We start from the raw sequence: 15,976 nt of genomic DNA on the forward strand, positions 1-15,976 counted from the left end.
AAGCATATTATATCAATAAGTTTATTACAAAAATCGAAAACCATACAATGTCTACTCCAACAACATCTTCAATTCTTCCATATTGTCTGTCAGGCCTTATCATAGGCTCCTTATCCACTTTTGCATCTTAACATATATCTTCCAAAATTAAGTTTTCAGTAGATTCTTTCCCACAACTTTATTTAGGTGTTTGCTCGTAAGAGTCCTTACTATCACATCAAAATAAAGCATTTAATTCGAAACTCTTTATCACAAATTTGTTTCCTTCCTGTAAATAAAAATTCATATGTAATAATATAATAAAAAATAGCTTGGCTGATCAATTTATAAAGATAAATCATGCAAAATAAGACCTGTCTACGTTAAGCGAGCAATGCAAAGCAAGCCGCAGCCTCCATCTTGCAGATGACGACGCATTTGCTCCGCAACAAACACCTTCACTATCCTCTCCTCCCTTGCCCCTGATTGCACTCAACATAGATGATCGATCCCATCCTCCCTTAGCGATACCTGGTTCGACGCGTTCTCGTCAACAATTCTAATAAGAAGATGCCAAAGCTACAGACGTCGAACTTGAAAGGTGGGGCAACGGGTCTTGAGGGCCTTAAAGTGGTTCGGCAACCAACGACGGAAGGTGGAGGAGCCGAAGAGCGGGTAGCCGACGAAGACAGAGAGAATTGCAACTCCAGGGTTCCGCCGAAGGAGCGCATTCGAGGCCCCAGCATTTAATTAAAAAAAAATAAATTTTTCTATTTTTCTAACTTTTAGTTATTTTAAATATTTTAAAATATTTTTTGGTGAGACGTCTGAATGCTGGCTTCCGAAAAGATACGGTGTTTTAGAAACATTATGCATCTTCGAAACCATTGCTTCTCTTCGATTTTTGGAGATTAATTCTAATTCAATACAATTTCTCTCTAACTCACTGGTACTCTGTCTCTACAAATCCGTATGCAGAGAGATCAGCATATCACGTGCCTTGATCCAAGCAAGAAGGACTGGAGTGAGCATGAAGAGGATATAGAGCAGGTATAGATGGGCATCAGGTGGTGGACGAGTCTACGGGCCAGCCTCCATACTGAACGACCTTTGTTTGCTAACGAGGCTGCGAGTTTGAGGCAGTGGAAGAGGAGGCGGGCGTGAGGCGTTTAACCACGAAAGGAAGCGGCGTCTCCATACCAATCGATTTTGGTTGGGAGGAAGATCACGAACTCGCCGGTTGAGTCCTCCGCGAAACCAAACTCCCTGGTGCTGCGCGAAATCACAGAGGTGTGCGCGGAAACCAATTTTTTAATAAAAAAACCTGTAGTTCGTTAAGACCAATAGATAACTATTATATGCCGCTGCAACGCATACAATATATATTAAATTTTTTATGTCAATTAGGTTAGATCATCAATTCCAGCAAAAAAAAATCTAATATTTTATATACATACATAAAGTGAAAGAATGATCTTTCCTCGAATCCACCAGTGGATCATCCACCGATAGCTTTGAGACTTGTGCAGGTTGATAAATACAGAGCTCGGAGCACCTTATGATCTGTGCAATGGGTGATCTTATGGCGCCCAAATGAAGGTCAATTGAAAGATATAACCCCAACCCTAGATTTGTTAAATGTTATTATGGGTGGGCCGTGGCTCGAGGTGCATGGCACGTGCGGAAAGAAGGGGTCACCACCAAAAGACAGCTAAATTGATTAAGCACATAGGCATGGTTATACCCTAGACAACGTAGAAAAATCTCTATCCTATTTTGCGATAAGCTTCCATTGCATCTGAATGAAAGCATTCAGATTGTCAAAGATAAAAAAAAATATTAGACACCTCCACGTCGATCTTAGACGACTCTGGCCTCAGCCGAAGAGCCAACCACTCGAGGTGAACAACTTCGGCCCTAGCCGAGGATCCAACCGCTTGAGGTGAGCGACTTCGGCTCCAACCGAAAAGCCCATAAGCACGTATCGACAACGATTGACAATATTAACAACTGACAGCCCTGGCAATACGCAATCGTGGCAACTCCACAATCTGCACTCAACCAGCATTGCACGCCTCCCATGCGGATTGACTCCACATTACAGTCGTACCACCGGCCGTTACCTAGCCATCAGTGCACGCCACATCAGCCTAGGTAACGACAAATCCAGCTTTCCTATATAAAAGGATGGTCTGGAGGACCTCAAGTAGGATATTCATTTCACACAGAGCACTACACTCTGTTAAAATCTTCTCACTTCTATATTGTTGCCTCTCTATTCTGACTAAGGCATCGAAGGGCCCTGTCGGAAACTCTCCAACAAGTGAACTTTTTGCAGGCCATCTCCGAGATCGATACTCGACGCCACCACCAACCTACTCAGCTTGTCTCCAGCCGACCTCAGGATCGTCCAAACTGAACTCCGACCTCATTCCAAATTCCGCGGCAACAATTAGATTTGTGTCAATTGGCTAGAATAAATGTAATTACTCAGACACAAGAACAACAGTATAGTGCAAATTTGAGTTTGACCATGTGAATATTGTTCCTTCAAATATTCTTCGTGGTTCTTGCACTCAGAAAATACTATTTAGCCCACCCTACCTGCAACATTTTGCTCACCGATTCACTGCCAGGGCTGCGAATATGACAAGTTGGTGTCCCAGAATCAAGTTGCAAAGCCAAAATGATTGAATGCTACTAATCAAAGTGCTTCTGAATCTCTGGCATCGGTTTCGCCTGCAATGTAAAGCCATGCAGCTGAAGAAAACAAGTCAACTAACGATCAGCTACTTCCACAGACATTGCAATCTTTCATTCAAAGAAAGAACCAATCCGCAATTTATTTTAACCTACGCAGCTCCATCTGTGATTAAAAAAATATATTTGAAATAATATAAGAATTTTGATGGATGAAACGAGAAGGTGAAGACGGCTGGGTCCATACTGTGTACAAGCATTGTTAACTTCTGTTGTCAATGAGATGGTAGAATTTTTCCAACGCAATTAAAGATATACAAGAAGGATGTCGGATAATCTAGTTGGAAAGTATTATCAAACAAACAACTCATGAAAGGTAGCTACAACCTTGGTTTAGGACTGCGGCAGAAAATGACAGAGTTGCTTGATCATCGCTTACATAAAGGAAATAATTAGAACCATAAACAACTTTAGAGGGTTATAGCATCACATATTAAGGAAATCTGATGTTCTATGTCAAAGTCTTTTTTAAATACATCTAGAATGACAGTGCACGACAAGCCACAATCTTACGACAACCCGCATGTCTCCAAAGTTCTCTTGTAGACCTTTCTCTGACATGCATATGAGTCTTACTGCATCAATCTATTATGATCCTGAAGAATCTTTGTTCCATACATGGTTTCTTTCATAACGAGCAACTTGACCGCAAGATCTAGATATACTATAAGCTATATGTGAGAAATATTATCAGAACTAGGAATCACAAGTTACTCAGCAGTTTGTTTTCCTCCTATCCCTCTTTACCCTCCGAGGGAGCCAGCCATCTCAAGGTGAAAATAAGCAAACTCAAAATTTATATAGATAGTTGAATGAAATTTGAGAAAATAAAAGCTAAATTGTCGAGATTATTCATTTATTAGACATGAAAAATGACTTGTATCATTAGTACAAATACCAAAATCAATTCTTTAGTTGTCTTCCTACGTTTTCAGAACACCTCCTATATTAGTTTACAAGCAAATTCCATGGTTAAGAGGACCTATACCAAATATATTGTGGGAAAAAATTTAATGCGGATTATGTACATCACGTCTTTATGAGTAAGCAGCACCCTTCGTGCTTGATTACTAACAAATATCAGTTTTGTGATATACATGTGACATATGGGACTAGAACTAAAAAAAGGTACATATTGTCTCATAAGAAGATTTTCTTCTTTGGAGTCAAAAATTCAATCCCCTTTTGAAGACATTCACTTCCCCAAGTCAAACTCTTTAAATAGATTTTTGAGAGCGAAAGGGGGGAAAGGATACAATTATTATGTAGAGGAGTGTGTTTATGATGAGGGTGAGCTTTGCGTAATGGTAAGGTTATTCCATTGTGACTTCGAGGTCACGTATTCAAAACACGAAAATTAGCCCCTATGTACATCTAACCCTCTCTAGACCCCACAATAACCCTCTCTAGACCCCACAATAGTGGAAGCCTTGTGCACCGCCATTTTCTAGTATTCCTTTATGCAAAGAAAATTTATGAATGGTGACAAAAATGATTCTTGTGGTAGTGTATAGTATAGATCAAGGTTCACATATCAATACTAAAACCTATATAGGTATCTTACCTATATGATACTGAGCAATATGACACGATGCTATACTAATATAAGGTATACCTCCGTGTGCCTGCATCTAAAAATATGAGGGTACTACATGTGTCGTTATGGCACCAATATAGGAGGCATATCTGTATCGATACCTTACCAATACAATTTGTATTGCTAGTATGCACTAGTAACTAAATCGCTGGTACTACATCTCATAAGTAGACACATTATTATCTATAATTGCAGCTACCATCATACATGGCCTACTTAACTTAAAGTTGTCCGGGTACCTTAACTAACAACTGAAAGTCTAAATTATATTGCTATAGACCAAATAAAACCAACAACAAAGTCATTCCTTGCTCTTTTTTCCAGCAAAACTGGGGGAAGGGTGGTACAATGAAAGTTGAACTATTACAGAAATATGGGCGGTATTGACATGAGGGCATAGTGGCATGGAGATGGTGTTAGCACAAAATTGCCCCATGACTGCAACATGTTGAGGCAACTGCGAATGATGCATGAGACGTATCAACAAGGCTTAGGAAGCATGGATAAAAATAAAGAATATGAAACAGAAGAATGGATTGGAAAAGGGATTGTCAGAACAAGAGATACATCGGCAGAAGAATCCCATCTTCTTGGTTATACATACTTGTATATTCCTTCTTTTATGCACAGTGCTTCTTGTGCTACACGAAGAGGACATATGGGAACAATATGGGATCTAGGTAGCAGGAGCAACAGGAGTTTGTATGTGGATAACCAAGAGCATAGGAGCTTATAGGGGAAGTTTAAGATAGAGGTCAAGGGAAAAGCACAAGCAAATGCTTGCCTTACATTGGCAGAAAGTAGTTCAGACCCTTTTTTACTTACTTTTCCTTAAAAAAAGGGTAGACCACATGTTGGAAAGGGGAAATTGTCTTTAGTTAAATCTGTCAGAAAGCCTCATAAGAGCAACATGACTCTTTATGACATATCAGACCCCTCCCTTCATTTACCTGATTGCTTATCCATAGCTTTCTATATTCCACAAAGTTGATAACATCATATAAGGGTAAATTGACATTTATCTGGCAAAACACTGTCTTAAAATATTTTTCCTGAAATATTCCTATGTATTTTAGCCTATAGCTGACAAGTTAATTACCTTTTCTGAGCAAATGCATGTTAAAAATCAATATGCTATGCCCTTTTTCATTTTAGATTTGATAGATATAGGCACATGCTTGATTCTTTATCTACTTGGCATTGAGTTCGCAAAATATTTTCCCCATTCAATCTCATACAGGTACCCATCTATTATGTAGAGGAGTATGTTTATGATGCATTTTTTGGTTTCTCTTAATGCAGGGAAAATTTATGAACTAGTGACAGAGATGATTCTGTGTAGCATATAGTACACATTAAGGTTTAAAGTATCAGTACCAATACCTATACAGATATCTTACCTATATGATACAGACCAGGTATCATTCGCTACTATAGTAACTTATGGTATACCTCCATGTGCCATCACATCAAAAATGAGGGTACTACATGCCGGTCTGGCACCAGTATAAGAGGATTACATGTATCGTTATATTACGGATATATTCAAGTTTGGCAAGCATAAAGTATTAAACCCTTGGTGCAAATAATATATCTCATAAGTGGGCATGTTATCATCTATAATTGCAACATTACCATTATACATAGCATACCCGATTTACAGTTGCCTGGGTACCTTAACCAAGAACCTAAATTCCATGTTATATACCATAGGCCAAATAAAACTGACATCAGAAGACATTTCATGCTCTTTTTAGCATGTCCAAGGAAATTTTTAAAATAGTTCAATTATAATGGTCCCATAGCAGAATAAGGGAAGAAACATATATATTAAAATTGAGCTATTATAAAAATATTGGCGGCATTGACATGAGAACAGAATGGCATGAATGGTGGTGTCAGCACAAAATTAACCCATGATTGCAACACATTGAGGCAACTTTGGATGAAGCATGAGATATATTGACAAGGCTTAGGAAGCATGGGTCAAAAAATAAAGAATATGAAACAAAAGAAATGATGAGAAAAAGAATTGTCAGAACAAGACAAATTGGCAGAAGAATCCCATCTTCTTGGTTGTACATGTTGTTGTGTTCCTTTTTTATGCACAAGGCTTCTTGCGCTTAGCAGGAGCTAAAAAAGCTTGTGTGTGGATAAACAAGAGCATACGAGCTTCTGGTGGAAGTGTAAACTAGAGGTTGAAGGAAAAGCATAGGCAAATGCTTGTCCAACATAGGCAGAACGTGGTTCAGACCCTTTGTTATTTTCTTTTCCTTGAAAAAACTGGAGACCGTGTGTCTGAAAGGGAAACTATCTTGAACTAAAACTATCAGAATAAAACCAACATGACTCTTCATGGACATTTCAGGCCCCTTCCTTCATTTACTTGATTGCTTATCCATAGCTTTCTATATTTCAAAAAATCGATAATATCCCATATCAGTGTCTGTATTTACATTTATCTGGCAAAATGCTGACTTAAATATTTTTTCTGAAATATTCCTATATATTTTAGCATATACATTGACTAGTTGGTTCCCTTTTCTGAGCAAATGCATGTTAAAACTCAACGTGCTATGCACTTTTTCATTTTAGAGTTGAGAGATATGGGCACATCCTTGATGCTTTTCTTTCACCTTCTTGCTTTGAGTTTATTGAATATTGTTCCCTTTTCAGTCTCATATGGGGACCACTGCTTTGTTTCATCTACACAATACTCAACCAGATTTTCCTTTGCTTGCCTATCCCCTTTCAGGCCTTCTACAAAATGCAGTCCCACTAGTTTATCAAGGTTGCTAAGAGCTTTCACACAATACCAATGGTGATCCCAACTAATGTAATCAAATATAACACCCTAAACACCTAAGGAGCCATTTAAATGACTATGCGGAGTTTAACTGCTTAAGCAGCAACCAACTAAACATTATGTGAAAGTTTAAGCATAAAGTAAAAAGCTGAAGTGGTCATTTAGTCTCATAAGCCATTATAGTAATAATCCAGCAGTTGATTCAAACATATAGCGTGTGCCCCATTTACTTTTTATTACTATTAAGTCAATGATTTGAAAAATATAATATGCAAACTGTCATGCATCTTCACCGGACATTCATGATGTGCTTTAATTTTATAAAATACTGCTTTATTTCATGGTCCATAATATATAATCTATTAAATGTAAGTAGAAATGTGGTCTTCTGCCTTACCAACACCTAACACCACTAAAATATACAAATTGTCTAAATGCTCGAATCAATCTATGTAAAACTTAATAATTAGAGAGAGTTCAACAACCATCCAACCATTCTGCCAACTACACTTAGAAATTTTGATGAAAAAGCTAGAACCCTGTAACAAGTTAATAATCTTTTCAATTAAATACACAAAAATATGGCAAAATTATGAAAAAAATCCATCTTTCATATGCCATAAAATTGCTCATAAGACTTTCAGCTATATGAAAGCTGCAAATTTAGCAGCTTAATATTAATTCTCTTGCTTGTTCAATGAAATTGTATGTTCCTTTGTCAATGGTCAGACTCTATCAAAACTTTGATCAAGAAAAAAATGAGAAACCGATTTTTAAAATTAGAGGAAAAAACATAAGCAATCACTCTGTTCAGATAATGAGTGAAGTCAAGCTTTCATAAAGTTGATAAGAAGTGAAGGTTGTGTTTCTTTATTGAGAACTAGGATAGTAAGAAGCCTGCTCAAAATTGAGTGTGTGATTCCAACCCAGGTTACTGGTATCAACACTCAGTGAATTTACCAACCGAACTAATTAGCACCGTCATGTGAAGGTTGTGTTTCATTTGACTATTCTTTTATTCAATCCAAATTTTCAAAATTGCAAATAATTCAATTTTTTAAATAGGGAAATGAGAATGAGATCATACACAAAGAGGGGGTAAATTTTGTTTATCTTTGGGTTTCTTCTTATAACATAAGTTCCCAATTCTGCTTCTACAAGATTTTTGTGATCTGCATTGCATAAGAACACACCTCGCATGTCCCCTTTAACTATATTTTGCTGAAGCTGAGAAGGCTTGAATCACAGAACAAATAGCCCTCACATTGTATCGGTACAATCTTCCACCCACAAACCAAGCAAGATCTTATGCATCAATTTTCAATAAGATATAATGAATAATAACAGAAAAAATAAAAAAGAAGAAAAACAAATCTATAACATGAGCTTAATCAGACGAAGTCTAGAAAAATGTTAAGAATTTTTTGAGCAAATAGAAAAATGTGAACAATTTTGAAACCCACAGAATGACAACCAAATCTAACATTTAAACAACTCAATCGTTCATTCCACAATTATTACATAAATAAGTGAATTGACAAACAGAATTACCAGCAGGCCAATCAGAACTGGGAGTTGGTGCGTGGAAATGGAGGAAGACGAAGCACGGCTCGCTCGCTCTCCATGGGGTCTGACCTCAGTATCTATGCCAAAAAAAAATCGCACACATATTAGAACAAAGTAAGAGAGAAAAAACCAGATGAAGACAGAAGGAAGAGAGTGGAGAGAGAGAAAGGAGGGTTTCTAGACGGACAGGGTCGCGAAGGAGTGGCTTGGTGTCATCTTTCGCGGGCCTAAATGGGGGCTTCTGCTTCGGGTTTCGCCCGGTGGCAGCGCTGTCTTCGCCTCCGACCGCGTCGCCTTCTCCGGCTTTCTTGACTTCCATTGGTATCCCACCGCCGAAGCCTTTCTGCATTACTTTAAAGAGCGTGGGAGCAGCTGCGCGCTGTCCGAGGGGTTTTAAGCGGATTTTTAGGCCCATCTCACCTGGTGGAAACCGAATTGACTCATTGACTCACCGATCCCGAGCCGAAAAAATTAAAGCTCTATTTGGATGATTATACTAAAGCTTCTATCAGATCTATAAACTGGACATGAACAATCTATAAAATTATAGGGTTACAAACTAGACTATATACTATTTATATGACTCAACCCATAAATTCTTTAGTATTTTCAGCCCAATCATCTAAACAGTCCAAATCTAGATTTATAAATCTTAGATTTCAGTTTAAAGTATGGATCCAAGCTTGTCACCGAATTGTAGGTGTGTGTGTATGCATTATATTATGTTGAGACCTATGAGTGAAACCTGACCTAATCCAAACAAAGGATGAGGCTTGGGCTTCTCAATTGGATAGTCTTTATGGTCATAATCAAAGTTCATAAAGTCCAATGATGTGAACATCAAAATTTAGTCGGTGTATATGATTAATTTTAATTTTAAGATTTAGGTATAGCAACATACACCAAAGATTGTCTCTAGCTGAATTAGTGCTCGAACTAAGCACGGGTCCAATCATATTAGAACTCTTATCTGGGTTTGTGAATTTAGGGCGTTGGATCTTATATAGACCAATTTTTCATGGACTAAATTATGTCAACTCATGGCCATTGTTAACTCTTGAATGTAATTATTTAGAATTCTTATGCAAGAAAGAAATACGTTGTTGTAAAGATTCAATCATGCTTGCTTTCATGTGCTAAAATAATTTTTTTTATTTAATGCGGTATAATTAGAAGGTTTTTCATGCTTAATCATACATTATGAATTAGGAGAATTAGGAGTATAGACGAGCTCATCTTGAAATGGTTTTTGAACACAAAATTAGATTTAAATTTTGGTTTATTTCGTAAGATTGATGTAAGCTGTTTTTTTTTTTTTTGCCAAGGTGGGCATGTCAAATTACACAAGTCTAGACACACCCAACAAAATCAGAAAATAAAACATCACAGAATATCCTAGGCAAATCCTCATCCCAAGTCCACAAGGTACCACCTGCGTGATTGGCCGCATAAACGGTCATCCAGTCCGCAGCACCGTTAGCCTTCCTAAAGACGTGCTTGGCCTCAAGAGCCAAGCTTCCGATGCACGGTGGGGAGAAGCGTTTCAGCGAACTCCGAGGTTTCGATGGCAGAGGCGGCCGCTCCCATGGAGATCGACAGCGAAGCACCGCCGGCGACGCCCAACAAGGGCTAGGCCCCCTCGCCTGCCCCAGCAACTCGGCCCCCTGGGTTGAGAAGTACCGCCCACCGTGACATCGTCGATATCAGTAACTCTCGTTGCTTCCCTGCTCCTTCTTTCTTGGTTCAATTTTGTGGTTAAAGGGATTTTTTTTTTGAATGGAAACTGATCGGCTGACGAGCGAGAACAGGCAGCCCTATTTGCTTCCGTACAGGCCGCCGGGGACCAGGAAGACGTCGACGATCTTGGCCGTGGCAAGGAACTTGTATGGGGAGCAGTATCATAACATGATTTTGGAGCTCAATGCATCTAACGATAGGGGAATTGATGTTGTTCGACAGCAGATCCAGGCTTTTGCTAATTTCTATGCATTCTTGTATTAGGATTCTTTAAAAGCAATTGCTTCTTGTTGTATAATTTCATTTTGCTCATGTTAAATTTACATCTATTATTTCCACTAGTTGAATTTGCACAGGGATGGGAATTATTTAAACATTCTTTTTGGTTCTTGTGGTCCGTATGCTTGAAGATAGACGGAGACCAATTGAGAGACCTTTTGACAAAAGAAAAATGTAGTTAATAAGAAAGCTACAAGGAATTAAACATTTTTGGATAGGGGGGAGGAAATTATGTATCCTTTAACCAGCTTGGGACATGTAATTAGCTCACTGATGGATGAAGTCCTTTTTCGGATTTTGACTTGGCATTTTTAAGGTTTTGAAAGGATAAAAGTTTGATATGCAGCAGAATGTGGGCATAGTGGTCATTTATCGGTATGATGCATTCTGTGGTATGCCCTTGTATCTACTCCTTGATTTGCTGATATGGGGTGGTATTGCCTTGTTACTTCTATCGGGGACAACTCTATGGACCAATGTGATTTTACCAATGCCTGAAAACTTTCCTTATGGTGGTTTTAACTGATCTCCTTTTTTTTTTGTGATTTCCCGCTGAAATCGTATCCACAAAAATTCTGGGTGCAGCATTTGCAACAGACCTTAGATCCAAGAGAGAAAGGAAACAAATCTCTATGCAATTTATCATCTCGAGCAGCTTCTGAAAGTAAGAATTAAGGGATCTCTACGTTAGGCCCCTGTTGGTTTGAGTCATGTCCATATTTGTCTCCTCCTTCTGAAGGTTCTCGACATTATTGTACTCTAAATAAATATAGCTACTACAAGCTTACATTGACATCCCAAACTAAGCGCTTAATGTAATTGACATGCTCTAGCAACTTCCTATATGCATAAATTGGATCATAAATTGGATCTTGATGATCAAGCAAGTTGAAAGAATTAGCATGCACCACCCTGATTCCCCCCAAAAGTGGAATTAGGGAACATTGACCAAGTTCTTTACTTTAACTTTTTGAGGTTGGATGTAATATCGTGGATTAGAATAAAAAATGAGGGAACATTGACCTAGTTCTTTTTAGCCCGATGAGCATCTGTTATTTCAGCTTGCCCTTTCAAAACCGTAACAAGGTTCTGCAACTAAATGATAATCACAAATAAGAGCTAGAGATATTAAGCACATTCAGTTTAGGAAGCTGAATACAGAGATCAATGCAGTGCTCTAATTATATTTTTTTTAAAAATTATTTAATAAATCTCCACTCCAAATCCCAATCAGGAAGACTAGGGTATATCTCTCTATAACCTAATGCCCATCTTTTCCTCTTACTGCTACGTTCTTTTTTACTGATTTCTTTCGGTAACCATGTGCCCCGTAGTGTACATATAAAACTTTTGGAGGTATCCCTAGAAAAAACTTGTATGGCAGTAAAAACTAATAGTTACCATTGGTTTCTTTATATCAGCTTCCAACTAAAGATCACATCATTTCCCAGATAATCAGTATACATGAAATTCATGCATAAGAGTACTCAAGGCTCCAAGTCTGTCAATTTGTCTTGTCATGGGTTTTGTAAACCGTATTTATCAAAAAAACCAAAAGAAAGAGAGTATCTCATGCTTGTGCCTAGGATTTTTGTCATGGAATACAATTCAAAAAATCAGCCAAAGCCGGTGATAAAACCAAGAGAAAACATCAAAACCGCCTTGTTAAAATAACAAGTAGAATGTGCCATTTTTTCCTATTGTTGATAATAATATATACGTAATTTAACCATGTATGAAATTGGTCCTTCACAAATAATACGCTTGTGATATAATCAAATAACTTATTGACGTAATATAAAACTGGTTTCAATTATTCTTGAAAAAGAAAAGGATGAATTGCTAAAAAAAACAATAGACCCCAGGCAATCCTATCCACAATTCCGGATGGAACTAGATTAGACTTTCAGTTTTTTTATTTTGACTCGATAAAAATATGAATTAATCAACGATCAATTCAAATATAAACTTGATCAATAATAAAGGGCAAATAGTTCTGATCCAAGCCAATAGTGTATGCCAACGCCAACAAATCCAAGACAATAGAAATTATGATATTTCTTACAGGGAAAGGAGTTTATAAAGATTAAAGGGCAAATGGTTCTGATCATGGCCAGCTCAAACAACACCGCTCAAATGCTAATTTCTTGTCTCCAAAAGAAAAAAAAACAGGGATGATTTAAGTTACACAGAACACACCGTAACAAAATCAATCAAAATCACATTATATTCGAAAGGCAAACTAAAAATATTTTGTAGTCTCATCAATCAAAACGGTACCTCGCTTCATAAAATATAAATGAGATGTTATTACCTAGCAATTGTTATATCCACCAAACAAGAAAAAAAACATTGCAATCAGCCAATAAAAATAACGCTTGGATGTTGAAGAACAATATTTCAGATCTAAAACCATTCTTGCTTATCTCTTGTAAAACACACAATCATTCTAATTCAAAATCAAATAAGTTTGAATGAAATAAACCTTTCTTTGCTACCGATTTTTATAAATACCAAACAAGAAAAATATTGTAAGCAATTAATACAAGAAATTACCGTCCTCTAAATCTAAAATAATGATCCCTTCTCACTTGTAAGAAACGATCAATCCTAGTTCAAAATTCAAAAAACTTTGGCCGAAATCACAACAGTTATAAAATAAATACAAAAAATGTCCGGACATCTGAATGCATATGCCACATAGATAGATGGCAAATGCCAGAATCTCAGCCCGGACTCCATCTCGGCAACGTAAAGCGCTGAATACACTATGGAAAATAAGCGTATCAGAGACTCTAATTTATTGCCTTGCTTCCTTATTCCCTTATATTTTCTAGTGAAAAAATCAAATATCAAATCAAAGACAAAAAAAATAAAAGCAAACAATTTTCCATGAAATAGAAAGATTAAAAAATTTAGACAAATAAGAGAAATAGCTCAGAGACTAAATGGAAGTTATCAACAAAGCTTTTCTTAATTCTTCAGCGTTTGATGGTATCTTTATATGCTCATCACCGCTAATTGAACCATAAACCAAAACACAGGATAAAAAACATTAAAAAAAAAAAGAAATAATATAACAGAAGAAAGAGATTTAAAAGAGCAAAGAGAAGAGAAGGGGCCTCAGATGTTAGAGGTAGAGATTTGCATCAGAGAGATGGATCTCAGATGGTACGGACAATGATCTCAAATCACTGGCCCGGTAGAAGAAGAAGGATGGATCTCTAAGGCCAAAAGCAGAACTGGGTTTGGGGAAAAAGCATGCGCGGCGAGAGAAGGGAAACGACGGAGATGCTGCGGTTCGGATGGAGGTCTTGGGGCGCTTATATCGAGATTGGGACGAGAGAAGAAACCCTAATTGGGCTTTCGAATTGACATATTTGCCCTCTATGTTTCGACGTATATCACGGACGTCCGATAAAGGTGATCGTGTGGCTCACGGATAGAGTTGTCAATTGATGCAACCAGCTTCACTTGGTTCAGAATTTTTTGAGCCAAGTTGCGATCCGGTCTAAGGCTTGAAATTCAATCTACCTTTTTTTTTTTTCAAAAAAAATCGATTCAATATAGCTTGATGATTTTATGTCAATAGGGTTCTTTTATAATTATTTTTTGGATCTAATTAAGGGTTGCTCACTATTTGATTATTAGCTTCTAATGGATCATTGTTTTTTGTTTGAATTGAGCTTGATTCAAGCTTGAAATGGTCTTACTTTGATTACGACGGTTTGAATAGAAATTAGACTAGAAATTTTAGCTTTGTTTGGATCTAGGCTTGATTAAATAACAAATAATCTAAGCATGATACTGAATTTTTTAGCTTCATCAAACTCCATCAAGCTCAACAAAATTTGTTATCTCCATCATCTAGTAGGTCGCCCTAACAAAATTGGACAAGGGTAACAATAAAAGATTGGAGCGAACTTGATTTGGCCGTCTTGATAGTTGACGTTGATAATCCTCGTCCTAATCCGAGGGTAATAGTAAAAGGCTTATTATGCAATTGATTTGGCACGGTGGTTTGTTTTCACGCCTTTTAAAGTACTTCTCAATTGTGCTCATACTATCATTATTTTTTATTTTTTTTAAAAAAAATTCATAGTTAACTCAAAATGTGAATTTGTATATCCAAACCATAATATAAAGAAATAAGACCAATCATATAATAAAAAACAGTTTCCATGGATCACCCTCACAATTCTAGGTTAGCATCTATAGGGGATAGGCACATCAAATTGATAAACCCAAAAATATTCAGAAATTAAGTCAGTGGTTCCTTTTATATACTTTTCATATTATGTATTGGTTAGCATTATCTCTCTAATATGGCATACAATGCGAATTGGGGATCATTTTGACAGTTCTAATGGTAGTGTGAGGCTATTGCATTTGGGTGGAAGATAATTGGGATCAGAAGTATGAAATATCCCTTTCATCTATTCTTTCTTTGGTTGGTTCATGCTAACTTCAGAGATTTAGCCATAATTCGGACTTTTCTATAATAAAACTTTGCTCACAAAGATTTGTTTTTGCAATATAATGAAGACTATGATGTCATTAAATTTGTATGAAAAATACAATTTATAATGCATAATTGATTAAAGCAAGAACTTGAAAAATATATAAGCTATTATTGATCAGAGTTCTCGATTGTAGACTTCATGAAGACTACTATTCTTGGTTAAAATTCAACATATCCTTGTATCAAAACCTCATTGAGACATTGTTGACATGTCATGATATAAAAAAAAACATGAGATAAGCTTGTGGTAGAAGTGATTTTCAGGCTATCTAACCGTTACATAATGTAAACCACCTATATTTAATATTAAATCGGATTATAGAATCATTCCTCAAAACAAACACGAGGGCTGGACTGACAAAGTACATACATCTAGTGCGACTCCCACCAACCTGTCATCCTTTTTTTTTTCCCAATTACGCAATATCATTTATTTTTTTCCCAGGACTCTTAAGTCATACGTTCATACATGTTTGTATCTATTTATTGGATATGTGCTTTGCAACCATTTAAAGAACAAGTGAATTGCTGCTAAATAGCTATAATTTCAACTGGTTGAAGAAAATATGCAACTAAGTGATTAGGGAATATATCAGCCTTGAGAATATTACCAAGAAAACATAAAAGAATACATTGATATGCAATGTTAGTAAATAATCCATGAATGTTTCCAACATTGTAAGCTAGAAGAACTAAAATAAAAGTCTTGGATAACTATTTTGAGCTAAAA

The 15,976-nt window shown here is 36.8% G+C and overlaps 1 protein-coding gene and 2 non-coding genes across 5 annotated transcripts; all 3 read right to left on the reverse strand.

Annotated features, from left to right (window-relative positions):
* Window positions 1–2,420: 2,420 nt before the first annotated feature.
* LOC103708632 lies at window positions 2,421–9,138 on the reverse strand. Of its 3 annotated transcripts, none has more exons than XM_008793652.3 (3): window positions 8,896–9,138; window positions 8,694–8,785; window positions 2,421–2,739 (listed from the first exon to the last, which is right to left on the reverse strand). In XM_008793652.3, exons 1-2 carry the CDS (start codon window positions 9,121–9,123, stop codon window positions 8,705–8,707), a joined length of 309 nt encoding a protein of 102 aa, XP_008791874.3. In that variant the 5' UTR covers window positions 9,124–9,138; the 3' UTR covers window positions 2,421–2,739; window positions 8,694–8,704. The 3 variants fall into 3 exon arrangements, with proteins under 3 accessions (XP_008791874.3, XP_017698703.3, XP_008791875.3); XM_017843214.3 differs by having other exon boundaries at window positions 2,466–2,718; XM_008793653.3 differs by lacking the exon at window positions 2,421–2,739 and adding an exon at window positions 3,050–3,394.
* A 4,519-nt stretch (window positions 9,139–13,657) lies between these two features.
* Window positions 13,658–13,744, reverse strand: LOC113462827. Its single transcript, XR_003385989.2, has one exon. It is a non-coding gene; the product is annotated as a small nucleolar RNA snoR116 (small nucleolar RNA).
* A 98-nt stretch (window positions 13,745–13,842) lies between these two features.
* Window positions 13,843–13,924, reverse strand: LOC113462828. Its single transcript, XR_003385990.1, has one exon. It is a non-coding gene; the product is annotated as a small nucleolar RNA snoR117 (small nucleolar RNA).
* Window positions 13,925–15,976: the final 2,052 nt, after the last annotated feature.

The sequence above is a fragment of the Phoenix dactylifera genome, chromosome 8 (assembly GCF_009389715.1).
Source record: "Phoenix dactylifera cultivar Barhee BC4 chromosome 8, palm_55x_up_171113_PBpolish2nd_filt_p, whole genome shotgun sequence".
Taxonomy (NCBI): Eukaryota; Viridiplantae; Streptophyta; class Magnoliopsida; order Arecales; family Arecaceae; genus Phoenix; species Phoenix dactylifera.

Excerpts from the sequence above, each read along its gene's own strand:
- LOC103708632 (XM_008793652.3), bottom strand. The coding sequence starts at position 9,123 with ATGGGCCTAAAAATCCGCTTAAAACCCCTCGGACAGCGCGCAGCTGCT. Across the intron at positions 8,786-8,895 it reads AGCCACTCCTTCGCGACCCT|ATACTGAGGTCAGACCCCAT; the intron begins GTCCGTCTAGAA and ends TTTTTGGCATAG.